At 36.3% G+C, this 19,542-nt stretch overlaps 1 protein-coding gene across 1 annotated transcript in view; it reads right to left on the bottom strand.

Annotated features, from left to right (window-relative positions):
- kcnq1.1 (potassium voltage-gated channel, KQT-like subfamily, member 1.1) overlaps nt 1-19,542 on the bottom strand; it is a 73,457-nt gene that overhangs the window by 18,728 nt on the left and 35,187 nt on the right. The window contains exons 6-10 of the mRNA XM_038270586.1: nt 18,477-18,617; nt 10,300-10,410; nt 7,742-7,837; nt 7,448-7,561; nt 3,195-3,333 (exon numbers count right to left, since the gene is read on the bottom strand). Of these exons, the coding sequence (XP_038126514.1) occupies nt 3,195-3,333; nt 7,448-7,561; nt 7,742-7,837; nt 10,300-10,410; nt 18,477-18,617 (601 nt within the window). The remainder of the gene's footprint in view (nt 1-3,194; nt 3,334-7,447; nt 7,562-7,741; nt 7,838-10,299; nt 10,411-18,476; nt 18,618-19,542) is intronic.

The following is a 19,542-nucleotide window of genomic DNA, read 5'->3' as shown; positions in this document are numbered from 1 at the left end:
TCTACCAATTTTTAACTGGATTAATAAACCTACTTAGCAGTAATTCATAATCAGCCCATTTTGGGTCATCCTTTAGATTTAACTACTAAATTTGAGTTATGCTGTTGATACCTGGTACTTTGCACACAATCACACCAGCTTTGCTATCTGGTTGGCTCTGCGACTGCTCTGAAATGAGCTATGTCCCCAGTTTTAGCCCGGTTTGAGTAATGAACACAACAGGCTGACAACACTGGGCTGCAAGTCTGCCTCGGCCTGTGTACATAACTGTGCAGTTGTGGTGCTGAATATGAGTAACCCACGTTTTTGTTTGAATTATTATTAGATTGTTGTTGTGGTGTTGAAAGGTATATTTATTTGGAAATCCATCGGCATGACACAATATGACTTAGCAGTTATTTTGATGTTTCTCTGTCGAACATAAAGTAAAAATTAATGTTGGGATAATTTTTCAGCCAAAGGATGAAGTTCCTCCTCATCTTCAGGTTTCTAGCAAAAGCCTAAATGTTTTGTAACAATATGGAATGGTGTTTGGAGGTGTATATCCATATACGGTACACTAAAAACCTCTGGAATTGGGTCTCTCTGCTTGGAGTTATCATTCTCTCTTGATGCTTTCTCAGTTTTCTCAAGATACTTTTGTCTTCCTCAGAGAAGTTAGGTTATTTGGTCTCTCTAAATCATCTCTATGTTATGTATGAGTGTTTTAATAAAACATTATTGGGAAAAGCATCATGAGGCCACATAAAACCAGTTCTCCTAAAAGACAAACCCTTGTTTTCCCACAGCTCACTGCCAGGACCACACAGGGGAGAAATGGCTTAAAGTTTGATAAGTTTGCAAGGTAAATATTTCATACTTTGATTAAAAGTTCTGTATACACAAGAAATAACCACAGAATGCACAGAAACAAACTGTGCATCTTTGTTTTCTCGAGGTTTGCAGGAAAGACTAGAATGAGAGCGTAGCGGAGACTTCAGGTGAAATTAAATCAGCCTTCTCTTTCCATAAAGATGACAGAGCTAAGGACAGTCAAGTAGGCACTTCAACAAACTGTACCTGATTCTTTTTTTTTATCTGGTTAAGAAAATCCTTTTTACAATATATTGCTAGTTAAAAGACGTACTGTAAATAGATAATAATAAAAACAAAAACAAAATTTAGCGTGAATAAGCCACAACAGCTTTTCTCTGACATTTGTACAATGAGGGGCGAAGCTACATTCATGTGTGGTCTGGATTATGACTATGTATCTGATCTTGTAGAAGGTGACTTGATTGGAAAGGTCTAAGGTGGATTAGATGTGACTTTTGGACGTCACTTTCCAATAGATTTCGTCACAACTTAGATTTGCCCAGCAGGAAATGGTAAAGTGAAGAGACAGTGGGACGTTAGATCTAATCAGTGAACATTGATAAAACTTTATTTAAGACCAAAAAAAAAAAAAAAAAGGGCTTTTAGGAACCGGTTGAATGTGGGACATAATTTGTATTGTAAATACAATTTAACATACAACCTAAGACGCAGAGGACGAAGGAATGCTAAAGAGGTAAATGTTGACATATTTGATTAAAAGTCATTTTGACGCTATATAATTCTGAATTAACTCAACCTATGTGAGGTTGGTAATAACCCTGCCCCCCAAACTGCCTTTGTCTTACCATCAAGACAGTCTATTGTGCTGAAATGGCAGTCAGCTTACCCTATAAAGCTACAACAAAGAGTTTTACTCCTCTTACCACATAGTGGTCCCCAATGACACATTAAATAGCTTTTGCTGTATGACACCTATTTGTCCATGTTTACTGTTGAGCTGCGTTTCATAACACTGTTATTAATCTTGAGCGCACGCAGGTCATTTTGGAGCTGCAAACAGTTCACACTGAAGTCAGATATTGACAACATCTTAGCAGTTATGGGAAAGACCAAACATATATAAAAAAAATTGATTCCAGAAAAAAAAAATCTGATTTGAGTATTGAGATCTGCAGTGGGATTATAGATCTTAATTGTGCATGAACTTGAGGAGAGTGTTTACACACGTGCATGTGGAAAAAAAGGAAGGGTTTCTAATGGGGAAAAAACTTAAGGGGCAGGGGTTCCATCTCATCTTGTTCAGCATTAGGGATACAGTAGTACCTCGAATGCTGGAGGGTTTTTCCCTGACAGATTACGGCACACAGCCCTTTCAACAACTCTGCAAACTGCAGAATTTATTTTTTTTTCCTTTGACAACTGGTAAAACCTACACATCAGAATGGTCAAAAGTTAATCGGTAAAATTGTTTAAGGACTTTGTATTTTAATACAAATTTAAACACTAATATGCCACTGAAGTTGTTTTCAGATCCATTCATTTTTTTAAATGAGGCAAATGGCCCTATTGTGCCTCTTCAAGTCAGGGGACAGTTTACACTACAATTAGTCATTCACATGCAAACATTCACTCAATGACGATGACACAGCACAGCTGCCCTGGGGCAAACTGGCAGAAGCAAGGTTGCCACCAGGCCCTTTGACCAGAAGTAGGCAATATAAGGACACAGCAACTTTTAACAGGCAGAGCAGGGGGTCGAACTGGTAACCCTTGGGTTGGAGGACATAACTCCTGTATCCCATGGCCCAGGTTTAGGTTGAGAATTGCCTGTACTTATATAGTACTTTTTCAAGTCAGGAGACTGACCAAAGCACTTACATTCAGTCATTCACGCACACATTGATGGTTATTAAAAGCTACATTGTAGCCAAAGTTTCACTGACTCACGCATTTTGCCCAAGGACACACAAGGGCTGTGGTGCCAGTAAGAATCCCCGAATTATGACCAAATAGCCACCAGCTTCTTTGTTTACCACACTGCTCAAACACTGATCAAACTTCATCCATCTCCACTCCACCAACAGTTTCAGGGCTAGGGGGAAACATCCCTGTTCTCATGCAACTGCTTATGCATATTAAAGTAAGATTCATCGCTAATGTTTCCTGCTGAGGTCTGAGCGCCAAAGTCTTAAAATAATTGTATCAATAAGATCCTTCTAAAGTTTTTTTTCTTTCCGTGTGAGTTTTTCAGATTTAAATATAAGTTGTTACAGTAAAATTAATTTAATTTGAGTTATCAGAGTGTTTAATCAATAAATTGCCTGTACTAAATAAAGATGAAGCAAAACCTTTATATTGTCTTTGTTCTGTTGTAGTACCTGTCCCAACAGTGCTGTAAACATCTGAACTTAGCTCCCTTCCGCTGTCAAACACAGAGTCACAGGTGATACTTGGGACTGTGGGAGAAGCTGGACCATTGTCTCTGTCAGTACTCTTCATCTTCCTCCTCATCTTCACCTGCACAAATAAAAAAAATGTTTAAAATGTTCAAATGATACATGTCAAAAATGTGGATTCTTGTCATTTTGCTCTTGTAATGGTTACATTGTTGACCTTTGAAACAAAAACCCCACAAAGTGACATGAAGGAAATGCTCAAAGGGATGTACATCAGCCGTAACATTTTGAAAACTGATATAAAGTTACCAGCCGGACACATGTTGAACAGCAATATTCTTTTTTATTCAGTAAATGTTTCATCAACACTTGTTTTTTTACCCAATTTCTTTTCTTCTTTTATGAAGTCGACAGCTCTTACGTTTACTGTACTGGCCCTAAGCAATGGTAGCCCCCTACCTGTCCCTCTCAGTAGCATATCAATGGGCCATGAAAAACTTCTTAATGGCTTAGTCTGATGGGATCTAATGATATATGTATGGAAAAAGCAATTCACCCAACAACCCCAAGGCCAAAGTGGCCTATAACATCAAACAAAAGATCAATTTCTTTTCAAAAGCAACGCTTGGCAGATAAATTATGGCCCACTGAAGAAGTGGAGACATCATGTATTCTATTTAATTAGCATGTAAAAATATGGTTTTACAAAAAGTGAAAATTAAAGATTCATATTATTTGTGTAATGTTCTCATGTTTTTAATCACACAAAGCCCTAAAATTAGGTTATATATAGTGGTTTGAAAGTTGTATTGGCCCTTAGATATATTTCACTTTTGCTTTATTATCACACTTGCATGCTTCAGACTGCACAAATATATAATATCAGATGAGGATATTAATTAGGACTAGTCCAAGTGGTATCATTTAGAGGGTGGGATGAGAATCAGCTCCTCCAAGTGTGAGGCCATGTTTACCCACTGAAAAAAGGTGACTTTACCCCTTCAGCTTGGAGAAGAGTTCCAGCCTTAGGTGGAAAAGTTCAATGTCTTTGGGTCCTTTTCACAAGGTAAGGGAGAATGGAGTGGAAGATTGATAGACGCATGCAGAGAGAGCTAAGCAAAAAGACAAAGCTCTCAATTTACTGGTCGCTCTACATTCCTACACTTACCTATATATGGTCATAAAATCTGGATCATGACTGAAAGAACAAAGTCCCAGATACAAGCGGCTGAAATGAGCTTTTTTCAGCAAGGGGGCTGTGCACTTCCTTAGACAACTTTTTTTTTTTTTTGAGTTTTTACGGCAAAAGTGCTGTCAGAAGTACACACATTTGTTACTTAAGTAGAAGTGTAGATACTGCAGTTTAAAAACACTCTGGTAAAAGTTGAAGTATTAACTTGACCTCTTTACTCAAGTAGTGAAAATGTATGAGCTCCAAAAACTACAAAAAGTATAAAAGCATAAAGTAAACTTAAAAAAAAAAACAGCCAGATGCCACTATATGAATTTTAAAGCAAAATTTTTCAACTATTTCAAAAAATTCTTTGAGATAGGGCCAAGGATGAGGGAGGTCTTGTTGGTCTCCTTCTCCATCTCCCAATACGCTCTTGCCTGTGTCCGACCATTCAGAAATTTCAACATCTTTTTCTGAATCCGTCATAGTAGCATGACATGGACAATATGCGTTTGCAGTTTGAAGAACACCTGCTTGCTTCTAATGATTTCCATTAGCTAACCAATGAGTGTTTGCGTTATATGACTCATCCAATTACACTGGTTTTCACTAGATGTGGATGGCGCCAATGATCTGCATTGGATGGCGCACATGACGTGAAATAAACATTTGTAAACATTAATCCGAAGCCAAAAGTAATGGTAACGTTTGTTTTAAAAATGTAAGAAATACAAACTACAGATACTTATGTGAAAATGTAATGAGTAGATGTCAGAAGTAGTAACAAAAATAAGTAATGGAGTAAAGTATAGATAACTAAAAAGTGTACTTAAGTACAGTAACAAAGTATTTGTACTTCTTTACTTGACACCTCTGCAGTAGGCTGACAGGAAAGGGGGTTTGAGAGGGGGGAGATACAAGCGGCAAAGGACCACAGGTCGGATTTTAACATAGGTCAGCCGTATCGAGGACTAAGGCCTCCGCACATGGGTACATGCGCACTAACCACTGCGCCACCTGCACGCCCACCTCCAACATTGGTTTCGTATTGCAACCTGGATGACTCCTTCGGAGATGTTCCAGGCATGTCCCACTGGTAGGAGGCCAGGACAGGGACTACATCTCTTGGTTGGCCTGGGGGCTTCCCCAAGCAAAGCTGGAGGAGGTGTCTGCGGAGGGGGAAGTTCTGGAGTCTCTGCTGCCACCACGGCTGGTCGAAGGGGTATCAGTTAAAGGCTTTGCTCTTTCTAATTTACTTTAGACTGACATTAGTACCAGGCGTGGCCATCACAACACCTGCAGGATCAGGCTGGACGTGAGTGGCTATGAATGAAAACAAGGTCCTGCTGTAGAACCTTAACTGCTAAAGACATTGGCAACCTTTGTGTCTGAAATCTAAAAAGGTCACAAAAAAACAAACCTGTAGATAAATAGGAACAACTGCAATCTCAGGAGGTGTTTAAAGCAAAGAGTGCTACAAATTCAATACATTAAAAAGTGGGAATATTTTTATTTGCAATGTGAAAATAACGTCATTTGAGATGCATTTATCAAAGCGGTAAACATTGTTCTGTCCTTAATTCTTAAATTTAAATTGATTACTAATGATTTAAATAAAAGAGTATATTCATATATTATAGTGCTTTTTTAAGAAAATGTGATAAATAGGTCTGATGTTACACTACCATTTTCACATTTACAAATGTTTTTTTATGAATCATTCTAGCCTCATATCAGTCACAGTGATTTAAATGTGTAAGGTGATCTACACCTGACTTTCATTATGTGCTTTGACACAAGAAGCCAACAGTATTTAAAATAAAATCATCAATAAGGTTAAAGGTCACAGAAATACAGGTCTTTCCTATACAATTACAACCTGTCTACTTTAAAGGTAGATTGAATCCCGATTTCATTCAAGCAATAAGGATAAAGCTAAAAAAAAAAGTTCTGAGTTTATAGTTAAACAATAAGAAAGAGACTAGGTAAATATCATATTCATAAAAGAGTTCTGAGCTAAAATATAGTGCTGACCAAAAAGATAAAAACATCACTAATATTCCCTTAGAAAATAAACTGTTATGACACAGATGTAGGATATAGGATGTGCAATACATACCATCCTGCATACAACTAACATTTCAGAAGTGCAACATCTTATCAAATATGGTAATTAGACTGTGATGTTCTTAGATTGCTTTCCTGCTTCAGGATCAAGACACCTTGTGTAATTAATAAAAACCCAAATGCTGCTTTTTATGTGTGCATGCTTTTTATGTGTGGCTATTAATTTGTGAAATTAAATATCAATTAATTTGCTAAATTTTCTTAAGGAGCAGAGCTGTGCTCTAAGCCGCCCCAAAACTCGCTCCAAGTGTGTAAATTCAAAATTAAATCCAGTTAAGATACTCACATTAAGCTAGGTTAGTTTCAACAACCACCCCCCCCCCCCACCCCCCACCACTTAAATGAAACAACCTTATTTCTTGTTTACCAATTCTGTCTTCATCTGATAATGGAATTAGCTGGATGATCTGAAACATATGATTAAAACAAAACAAAAAAAGCAAAACCAGCACAAATCTTTACATAGATGTCTTTTCTCTGTCTTTCTTTGAAACCTATTCAAAAATTGCTCTCTGTTAAATGCACCTACCTCAAGAAGATAATTAAATGTCACAAGTCATCAGCATAATCCGGTATGATTTTTTTAAAATCCAAGCCACAAGAAATGCAATGTGTGACATAGTTTGAAGAGTATCAAGGGATTTGGGTTACGCAGTATTCTTATGCGAGCTCCTAAAGTCTCTCCAATATAGTTGCAAATGGTGCTGCACTTTCTGTCCTATATTTTCCTCTTTCTTCACATGAGAAAAATGTTATAAAACGGATTAAAAAAAGAAAAACATTTGCAAAAAAGGAAATAAACTTTCACATTTTAACTGGTCTTGATTCACAATTCACAGAGTTACATGTCTATTCCCTTCAAACTATATTTTTTGAGTGAGTTTATCTGAAAATGTGATAAAAAGAAGAGGAATGAAATCTTTAAAACTATTACCATTTTTTTCTGCTTGGGGGTGGATAGAGAGGCAGGGATGTTGGATTTCTTTCTCAAAAACAGCTTGAATGTAGCTGAATCAAAGTTCTCCACTGCGAAACATCTCCATGATGTCTGTAGAGGCATGGAAATAGAAATTTATTGCAAAGACAGGATATACTTCAGCCCTGACCACATTTTTAAAGAGACAGAAAAAGATGCATGACAGTTTGGTCTAAATAATACGAGTTAGGACCCAGCCCCAAGCTTTTCTGAGATTTTCTTTGAATTTTGTTGTTTTTTTGTGTTTTTTACCTGTATGAGACAGGCAGCTGCAGGGATCTGTCTGTTGAAGTGTTTCTGTCTTTGCTTTTGCTGCACCTTCAGGGCAAAGCCAGAGCCTAAAATTCCCTGTGAACAACAGCAACAACAAATAGGAGATTTTTTTCTTGTTTATTTCATTTTTATCCCACAGACGTGGCTATGAATGTTAGCAAGAAAGAGTGTAGATAAGATGCTTAATTGGAAAAACATTTCAGTCTCCAAATCTTAGATTTATTTTTAAATAAATATTATGTTAAATACCACGTATGATTCTTGAAGTCAACTTTATTTTTGTAACATTCTTTTTCTCTTTACATTTTAGAGGCAGTGACCATATTGAATGCTGGTTAAATTAATCTGAGCACAGTTTCAAAATATTCACATATTTTAAATATATTATAGGAACAAGAGGATTAGATAGTTCATACTTGTCACTAAAAATATTAAAATGGTGTTTCTCACTGTGGGCCTGGTAAGGACTAAGCAGGAGAAAATGGATGGATAGATGTTTCTCACCTCTATTACTACAGATTCTGTATATAAAGGCAACTTTATTTAACCCATGTCAGACTTCTTTTAACATGCTTCTTTATGTTTACATCAAGCCTTTAAAACCATGATATAACCATTATATAAAAGTACTAACAAACAACAGTGAGAACAAAACACGTTGAACAGAGATCAGAGCAGAAATATGAAACAGCAACACAAAGCATACATTTTTAGGGCTTTATCTCTTCAGCTGGAAGTAAATCCCCTGTCACACTGTGACGATTTAGCCAGTGTATGCCTGACGTATGGAATATCTGGCAAACACAATGGCATATGTTGGATAGGTTATGGGTACGTTTTGTATAAGTTATGACGATGCTGAAGCACGCTGCAGTACGCTGAAACACACTGGTTCAGGGCAGCGTTTTGGTATAAAAGGGGTTCACAGGAGGAAAACATCTGTACTCCTCCAGACTTCATCAACATCATAGGGTGAGCATGAAGGTGAGTGTGAGGGATGCTCTGTGTTCACACCCATGGCCACGACCAACAAACTTCACAGCAGACATGATGCCAAATCTGCTGCGACTACAAACCCTCTTTCTTTCATTTTGTTTTTATTTATTTATTTATTCTATTTTTTTTTTTAGGCTGGTGGTAAACAGCAGCTAGTTTAATACTGTGACCAAATAAATCTTTTATTGCAGGCCGGATGCCTCCGGACACATTGGTGCCCCCCTCAGGACACTGGCGTGTGACGTTTCATGGGCATTATGCTGCCGTGCGTTATGCATAAGTTAGGCTGTTGTTACACATACACTGTGAACTCATTATGCATACACCCAAAGTTGAAAAAACACATAGAAAGTTCAGCATATGCCAGTGTTTTATAAGATTCTGATACGTCTGGCTAAATGGTTAAGATGTGACATGGGCTTAAGCAATTCAATGTGCACAGATATATAATTCCACTGAACATTTAATGTTGGCATTACTCCTTTAGATTTGACCTGAAAAAAAGCTAAAGATGAAGATTAAAAAAAACATTTTATTTTACTGAAGAACAGAATTTAAGGCACACAAATTTACACAGACTGCATTAAGATGCTGCTTACATAAGTATTAAATATTTAGATACATTGTTAATGGGAGCATTTTCTCTAGAAATCAGTAAGTAAGACTCTTAGTCAGAGTGGTTTCTAAGCATAAGCCTCCACTGCTAAAGAAATAAAATAAAAAATAACATTCACTATATTAAATGAGGCTGCTGTAGATCTAAACAAGTGAGTCAATCCAGTTTGGTCAATTGAGTCTGAAATAAAAATAAAGTCCAAGATAATCTTTTCAGAAATCATTAGGTGCTTGACACTTATTCTCTCTATGATCTAATACTCATTCATATTTTAGGTAGTGTACTGATTTTCTTGATCATTTTATAGTTGTAGATAACCGAATCTGTTCAACAAAATTTGCCACTGTGTCTAAAAATTGTCCTGAATAAAAATTCATAGGGTTAAGAAGCATGACTTGAGCTTTGAAACTATTTTTGTCTCTCTTTTGTAACAATCCAGTAAGTTATTGATGTCTTACAGTTCATATAGTTATTTTAAATGACCCTTTTTTGTTTAAGCAAAATAGAAAGACAGTGTGTATTTACATCCAATATGCCGACTTTAGTTTTAACTACTTTACATTTCTTCCAGTCAGTGTCAGGGGGAGCAAAACAACAAACCAAATGTTTGCTCGCTTGGTTGATATGCCTGGGAGTCTATAATTTAGTAGCTTATGGTGCACACCTGTGGATTTAATTCAAATGTCAATTAATTTAACTCATGGCTTTTATTTTTTCATGTGTCATCTGTCCATTGAATATGTAATCCATCTCTGACAGACAGTCATGCTTTTAGTTTTGTTAGCTGTGCCTGTTATATCTATTATTCGTTTCTAGATAATTATGCATTATAGCTTACAGTATTATAATTCTACTACAAGACCTTCAAAACTAATCATTTGCATTTTCACAAAACAAAGAAAACACTCTCAATGTTTCCACTTACTGCAGGCAGAGCAAAAAAAGAGATCGCAAACACTGAGAAGCAGGATGCAATGGTCTTTCCAATCCAGGTTTGTGGTACTTTGTCTCCATAGCCAATTGTAGTCACAGTCACCTTAAAAATAAAAGCAGGAATAGAAAATCTCATCACTGCTTGATTTTGAAAACAACACCTACAAGCATACTAATAAATTTAAACAACTTCATATGGAAATTCTTTGCAGTTTTAAGTTGAATAAAAAAAAGAAACATGTGAAGGATTTTCTGGTACAAAAGTTTACCACATCAAGCATTATACTTTGCAGTTGTTATAATTTTATGGTCAGTCTACAATACCTTGCAGAACTATAAATTACATGAAATTTTTTGGTAACTTTTTCCTAAAGCATGAAAAAAACAACCAGGAATTAATTATATTTGGATTGTAATTCACTCCCACAAAATAGGGCATAATTGCCTATTTTAAGCTTTTCTTTGTCTTTGTGTTCGGGCACTGTTCTGTAAGTCTATCATTAACTTCCAAATTATTATGCTACTTACAAACTTTTTTCTGTACCTTGATCAACACAACTCTCCTTCACAACATCACCACATAGCAAATAAGAACAATCATGTATGTTTCAAATAATGGCTTGAAGTGGTATATGCCTGAGTATCCAAATATACGCAAATATACAAAGCCTCCTGAACAGGTGTAGAAACTTGAATCTTGAAACCCATCTAGCTGTCTTTTAACAATATCTTCACCTAGTTTCAACCTATGCTTAAAAAAATAATATTTGAATGTTTTATATAAATCTGTGCTATAAAAAAGAAATCACATAATGTTTCATATAATTACATAGATACCTTAGTGAAGCATTTAACACTGTTGATCACTCTACTTAGCATACCGATTTAAATCCTACCTGTAGAACAGGACCTTTAATGTGTAAATAGGTAACTTTATATCAGAGGCCCCAAAAATCACATATGGTGTTTCCTAAGGATCCTTTTTAGGGGCCTTTTATTCAATCTCTACATGCTTCCCCTAACTTAGATAATTGTAAAAACAATAAGCAACCATAACCATATTGTACAGACAGCTGTACATTATAGGTGACTTTAAACCTCTTTAAGCATTGGATTAATGCATGGATCTGCAAGAATGTTCTTCATCTAAATCAAGATAAAATAATAGTCTTTGGACCAAAAAAGAGCTTTCAAAAGTAAGTACACAACTTTCACTGATACAGCCAGAAAACAAAGATCAGGCTAAATCTGGGTGTCCAGATGGACTAAGACCTGAATCTTCAAAGGCAGATATAGTCAGTAATAAAGTTGATATTCTATCATCTAAAAAAACCTCTCCGGGAATAAAGGACACATTTCTTAGTCAGACAAATAAAAAAAAAATAATAAATGATAAATATAATTTATGTGTTCATCCTTAAGAAAATTGATTACTGCAAAGGTGTCTTCAGAGGTCTTCAGAGCTGTAGCTGATTCAGAATACTGCTGCCTGCATCCTCACAAAAACAAACAAAGGGAAGCAAATTACCCTAGTTCTAAAATCATTACATTTGCTTCCCACATGTCAGCAAACAGACTTAAAATACTTCAGATGGTGTGTAAATCAATTAATGGCTTACAAAATACATTATAGACTTGCTGTCAGTGGAACCACTGAGACTTCTCAGGCCTTCAGGTTTATTCTACTCTGCATACCCAGAAACAAAACCAAACATGGAGAAACAAATTTTAATGCTTATGCGCCAGTAATCTGGAATAAACTCCCAGAAAGCTGTAAAAATTATTAAACCCTCAGTTTACTTTAAATAAATGTATATAAAACCCATTGTTAAAGAGGAGCCTTTGAGTGTGTTATCCACACACTATAAGTTTCTAGTCTGTTTCATTTTGAATAATCAGATATTTTTTTCAATTTTTCTCAGTCATAACTTTTTCATATAATATTCTGTAATTAATGCATCACTTCTATCCTCTTCATGTTTTTATTAATATACGCTATTTAAATTGTTTATATGCTACTGTATATCAGTAAAATTGCCTTGCCTTACTACACAGATAAAAAATAAATTAAGCAGATTGTATATATATCTATATACGGTATATATATATTGTATAATTTGTGATTCCTGGAAAATCATCATGTCCTTAAGACATGACCTATCTCAAACAAGAGGGAAATGCTCAAGACAACACCTGCTGTGTCAAATAAATTCACCGTCTTTCTGACCACATTATTATTGAACTTTTATCTTCTTTGGCTCTCTCTCCCATGTTCCTGCTGTAGAAGAGCAAAAAATCACTGTGTGTAAAAATGGATAAATATCAGATAACAGAAACTTTCATTTATGTAAGAAAGATTATCGATGACTTTCATTTATGTAAGAAAGATTATCGATGCAATTGAACATGTGTGTGCTTTTAACAGACCCTGGAGTTTTTAGAAAGCTGAAGTTCATCCCATGTTCTCTTCGATATTCGTGTTAGTGCCTGCATTAGCAGCCCACTGGATTTACCCACGAGTTTACCCACTCCTACTTCAGAACAAAAACTCGGATAAAACACATACTGTGTTTGACCTCTTATAGTTCAAGAAATACTGCCTTAGGGTAGTAAAGGTACTTTAAAAGAACAATACTTTAAAAATCTGTTCATAAATAAAGATCAGTAGCAAATCTGTTATTGATTATAGTATTTAACAATATCCAAACTAACTATTCCCCAGCTATAAAGCAGTAATTTACTGAATTCTGAGGGACAGGCTGGAGCTGTCAGTGGTTAACTACTGTCTGTCCCCTTGGTTGGGACTATAACACACTGGCTGCTACAATATGGGAGGACACAGGGCTGTATTACTGAGAGGCTGGTGTGCAGTACAGCAACCATGCAGGAAACTGTCCTGGCACCTTTCCTGTTTACCCTCCACACTTTAGACTTCTCCAGCAACTCCCCAGTTCTTGGACAACTCTGCCATAGTTTACCTCATCATAAGAAAGTACCAACATCTAACTTAAAACTGTGTGGAATGGTGTCAGCAGAGCGACCTCTTAATCAATTGGAGGAAAACCTAACTGCTAGTGGACTTCCAGTCACAGACCCTTCACACCAACAGAAGTGCTTATCCAGGGAACTGAAATTGAAAAAGTAGACTTTAATACAGCAAGTATCAAGTCCAGATTCTACATCCTCTGCTCGTGTACTTCTCAGGTCAGTTGCAGACCACCTTTTGCATGTCTGTGAAAGTTCTTTAAACTCCAAAAGGTTTGAGTGGAGTCTCAAGGGACTAGAGTCTCATTAATTTACATAACTAAGCAGTTGATCCGTCAGGCTCTCAGCAGGTAAGTGTACTTGTTGGGTTGTGGAATTTCGGGGTTCAGGTGTTCACCTGAACAGCAAACTACACTGGTGTCACAATACAACATTGCTTACAGGAACAGTCGGAGCAGTATCTACCTGTTCAGGAGCTTGAGTTTTTTTTTTTTGGAGTGCAGTGTGCTCTCCTTTAGGCCTTTTGGATTCATATGGCATCAGTCATCATCCATGGTATTCGGAAAAAGAGCAGAAGCTTCTGCACTGCTGAGAGGAAGAGGCTCTTGTATAGTGTAAGCACATCTGGGAGGTAAAGTCTGTCTTAGGATACCCCCTAAATACAAGTTAGGTGGTAATAGACAGGATTCCATTAAAAATAACAGCTGATAGGACAATGTTTCCCATCCGGCGCATCATGGGCTGCTTGAGCTTTGAATCCCCTCTTGTGAAAGACTGTCCTGCCCTTGGTGCACCAAGAATAATTATTTCCCAATGTGGGACAATAATTCATGGCTCACACTGATTACTGTGCGGATGTGTTGAGAGTGCAACAAGGAACCCAGATCATAAATCAGTGTGTACACTCAGATTAGCCAATGGAATGATTTGATAAGGAAACTTTGGCCAGATGCCATGTCACTGCCCAATCTATATGAGAAGCACAATCCATACAAACAGCTCATTTGTGCATGTGCAACTATAAACAGATACAGATCACTACTGAATATGCTTCGGGACACATTACCACAGGTACTAAGTTTTATCCTTAATTGCAAACAAGATACTAGACTACATGAGCTGTCCTTGAGATGGTTTCTGAGAGTTTTTGCTGAAATTCTTTGGTTACGTAAACTGATTGTTTCAGCAGTTGTCTGAGTGTCTGGTCTCAGACGATGTTGGAGATGAACATGCTGGATATGGATGTCCTAGGCAGGTGTGGATAGACGCAGTCTACCGTTCTGAGGCTGGTTGGATATACTGCAAATTTTGTAGAACACCTTTGGAGACGACTTATGGTAGAGAAATTAACATTCAAGACAATGGCTGACATTTCTGCTTTCTGCTGCCAGCATGTCAATTGCACGCTCCCTCCAATCTTGCGAACATCAGTGGCATTGTGTTGTGTGATAAAACTGTACCTTTTAGAGTGGCCTTTTATTGTGGGAAGTCTAAGGCACCCCTGTGCACTAATCATGTTGTCTAATCAGCATCTTCATATGGCACACCTGTGATGTGGGATGAATTATCTGAACAAAAGAAATTGGTTCTATTGTGTATGTAGAAAAAGTTTTAGATCTTTGAGTTTATCTCATAAAAAGGGGAACCAAAACCAAAACTGTTGCGTTTATATTTTTGTTGAGCGTATATAAAATAATAGGTGCAAAGGCAACAGAGACATTGAAAATTACCGTATGGTCGTTACATTTCATGTGTCCTAATCAAAAATACTTTTCTGAACAACATTTCCTGAACAGCAGTCCCTTTATTTAAAGTAATGTGGAAGTTGTCCCAGCTTTAAGGATGTTTGGTGTTGATAAACTTACAATGAACCCTCCCTCTAAAAAAGTTATTTTGTGATGACATTTTCCATCCTTTTCCTCTATAAAGTTAGACTTTTTGATGTTTTTAAGGTTTTGCATAAAACTAATACAAACAACTAGAGCAAAAAAAATAATTGTTCTAGAATAAATTATAGTTCTGCAATATATTCCTTTTTCTACTTCTTTTATTTCATTTTTAATTTGATTTATTTTAATTTGTTTAATTCCCTAATATATTTTCTTATTTTAATCCCACCCATATTTTTTTGTAAAAAATTAGCTTTATAGATTTTTCTTTGGAATGTTCTAGGTAACTGTCATGTTTGATATCGTTGCAGGTATAATTAAAAAAGATTTGCAAACAATTGTATTTGTATAAAAACTGTTAAAAAATGTATGTTATCTATTATTATTCTGGATACTATATGACAATGAATTTGAGTAGGGTTTTTTTCTGTTTGCAGATGTGAACCAAAACTAATATCTTAATATATTGAGCTGTATGGTGATATACAATAATTATCTTAATATTGTTTTCTTTTCATAAAATAATTATTTAAGGTAACTCTTAATCAAATCTTCTGCCCAAATGTTAAACATACAATACTCTTAACAAGCAACACAATATTGTAATGTAAATCCCTTTATTGTCCCACAATGGGGAAATTCATTGTCTGCAATTTCATACTTCCTTTGGGAAGTAATCAGGGGTAAAGGGTTTTGCTCGGGAACCCAGGGTGGAGGCTGTGGGTATCGACCCGGGTACATGCAACATTCTCAGAGCTCTTATCCACTAGGCCAACACTCCCCCTATATTTATTGAAATGGTTTATATTGACCATTTCAATATTAACAAAACAGTCTTATGTCTCTTTTTAAAAAAATCACTACATCTTTATAGTCTCCAACTATTTCGAAGCCCATATACATAACATGCATTGATGCAGCACAAACTTATAAAACATTTAACCAGCTTTCAGTATGCCTTTAACAATTCCTTCTAAACAGAGAAGAAAATAAGAAAACAACTATTCATTGAGAACAAAAAAAAAAAATGGTTTTAGCAGGAAATTATCAAAAAGTATACTGAATAAAGGTTACCTAAGGTTAGAGTCTTACTCTGGAGTCAGCATGATGGGAAGGTGTAGTTTAGTATTAAATGACAACAAATCTATATTGGTCTAAAAAATATGAATGCAAACTCCAATTTAGAACATTTGTAAAAGTTAAGTCCAAATATCTCCCTTGCTGTTGGATTATTTAAGCACGATCATTAACACAGTTGATGAACTACCAAAGTGTATAAATAAAACCAAGTAGAAATTTCATATGGATGAATTACATGTTTATGCATGAATGCAGTACTTTAAAAAATGATGCACAATTCTATAACTCACATAATTATAAGATTTCACATTTGTCATGAGTTGTTTTGTGTTTTGTAGTTGTGTCCTTCTTCCAGAAGAGCTGACATTTTGCTAAATGACTGATTCAGTATGTCATTAAGATCTGCAGTGGCATCTGATATACTACAATTTTTGTTAGTGGCACAGTCTGACTCAGGGGTAAATTTGCAGAGACATCTACTCCTCGGAAGACTGGCAACTATCATAAATGTTAATTTGTGAATATTTTCTTCCTCATCTCTAAAAAGATTAACTTAACACTTTTCAGAAATTGTCTTCTAACCCTTTCCAGATTTCTAGGCAATAGAGATTGATTTTTTCCACTGCCTATCAATCACTGTCATTGCTGATGCCTTTTACTAAGAGCACTTTATTAAAATAGCATCTTTCAAAGGATAAAAAACAACAAAGACTTTCACAATGATATGACCATAAAAACAAAACAAAATAAAAACAGCATATAGGCCACATCATATAGCCTAAAACTAGATAAAAGCTAAACTAAATAAATGGGTTTTCAGCAGCTTCTTAACAGATTCAAGATGGTGTAAAGATGAAGGGAACACATAAAACAATCTCAGGGCCTGTTTTACTCTTTAGTAGGCTGTTGAAAAACACTACACTCAAGATCAGCAAACTGCCATCTTTTTCTGCTTTAATAGAGTGAGTCATATTTGCTAACAATTCACTAAGTGCATCAGCTAGGCTACTTTCCTTCTTAAGTACTACAGATGGATAGGGCTGGGTACCGAACTTCGGTTCTTTTATGGTACCGACCGAAATGCTTCGGTTCTACAGGGTATCGAAACATGCCTCGTCTTTCGGTACCAAGTTTCGGTGATTGGCTGTAACACTTAACGTGATTGCGTCATCCAGGAAAAATACACAGGTGGTCACGCCTACAGCCAGGGTTCATGTGTATCTGTTGTGAACTGGTTGCAGCGTCATGGAACCCCTTTAAAATGCCCCCCAGGTCAAAAGTGTGGCTTCACTTTATTAAGACTGATGCCAATAGTGCGCAATGCAATGCATCGTGCATGGAAACAATTTAAGAGCAGAAAGTTGCTCGGTGTTTGACTGCAAGAAGAGCGGACCGCAGCCGGCGCAACCATCCTCCTCTCAGCAGCCCGCGGGCAGAGCAAAGCCAGAGCGGAGTGAATAATGCTGCTTTCAAACTGGATGCAGCAGGAGCAGCAAAATCACGTCTGCTGCTTCCTTTTTGCTGCTTGTAACAGCTTCTGATGCGCTTCTGAAGAAGCTTTGCTGCTCTGGCTGCGCGGTCGAAAAGTGGCTCTGACGCGCGTTGGGCGGAGCTACTCTATCCTTTATTTGCCTTGCAGCTATATTTGCTGTTATTAGTGGGAATAAAGTAGTTTTATTATGTTTTTAAGTCGGAAAATCCACCTGAAAACTTAATCAGTGCAGTCAGTTCATCAATATCAGCCTTCCAATATTATTTCTGTCAAAGCCGCTCAGACCCCGACATACCAGCGGTGCGCTGTCAGTAGGATCCCATTCAACGGGCTTGTTTGTCAGACATGGTCATTTTTCTAAAGGAAAACTGCTAAGTAAAAAGGTCCTCACAATGTAACAGTGAATATTAGACACTGGTTATTTTTTTTTTATGTAAGAGGAAAAATGTAAATGGAAAAATCAGAGCTTAGAATAAAACTCAAGATTTGTACTTTTTTATGTTGTGTAATTTTCGTTTTCTTCGAATTGATATTATAAAACTGGTATCGAAAAAAGTATCGATCAGGAACCGGTATCGAAGTGAAGGTATCGGTATTGGTACCGGAACCGAAAATTTTTGAACAATACCCAGCCCTACAGATGGAACACTTGTATGCTTATTTTTTTTTAATAACTGTACAAATATATATACAATCAGCAAAAACCAACATGGGTAGACTTACCACTCCCCACCACAAAGCATCTGCATAGTTCCCAAAGCCAGTGGAACCTGTGGAATCAACTGCATCTTTCTCTGCCAGGTAGACGAAGTATGAGGAGAAGATCAGGCTCAGAAACCCAATATACAGAGTGGTGATCAGCTCCTGAAATACACACAAAGTATCATAAAAATTATTTCCAACTTATATCAACCACTCACTATTTTTAGGTAACCTCTAAATGTATAATGCACTTATACTTTTATTTGAATGCCTATAGTGTCAGTTTGCTTATATAAAAGATCTATACGCAATACACAGTAGAAATGTTAACAACGGTACATATGGGACCTAGTCATGTTATTTAGATCTAATTTTAGAGGGTTTTATACATGACCTGCTTCACTTCTAAAGTATTTCTAAATTATAACGCCCAAAAAAACCTTGTGCTCCCTAATGCTGTAGTTGGAGATCTGATAAAAATGTAAGTATATTTTATCTGATTTAGAGCCTCTTTTTAGCTGTCTTTAAAATCCGTAAAAAAAATAACATAATTATTAAACTCTATCAGTTGTTAGAGAAATAATTACTCCATCTAACAAAAACTAGAGATAGTGTCGCCTCTAACTGTATACAATGTTATTCTTTAGATTTTATAACTGGCTCCAATTTCATACCAAATGCTGAGCTCTTTCAAGATGAAGCCTCTCCGAAGATATCAAGGCAGTTCTGCTTTCCTTAGAAAATCCCTGGTCAGTCGTGACAAATGGCCATCATCATAAAACAATTGTTCTCAAGGATACTTCTTTTTAAAAGGAAGCTCTCCTGTTTACTACTATTTGAATACTATTTTTAAAGACTGCTGCAAAGACAACAACACAATGCAATTAATGGTGCAAGGTTAAAGGCTAAATTCTCATCAAGGCAGAGTTATTTCTGCAAAGTCGCTCACTCGATAGAACTGATGAATTTTTTTAAGAAAAAAAAAACTGTTACCAACTTAATCATAAAGTGAACTTAACTGTATAGTTTCCAAGCTAGATTCTAACTGGAATTTATAAAAGTGACCTCTTAATGTCACTATGACTTA

Source organism: Cyprinodon tularosa, unplaced genomic scaffold (assembly GCF_016077235.1).
Source record: "Cyprinodon tularosa strain WSP-4 unplaced genomic scaffold, ASM1607723v1 ctg77, whole genome shotgun sequence".
Taxonomy (NCBI): domain Eukaryota; kingdom Metazoa; phylum Chordata; class Actinopteri; order Cyprinodontiformes; family Cyprinodontidae; genus Cyprinodon; species Cyprinodon tularosa.
The sequence above is the reverse complement of the archived record's forward strand: the minus strand, read 5'-3'. Positions and strand labels throughout refer to the sequence as shown.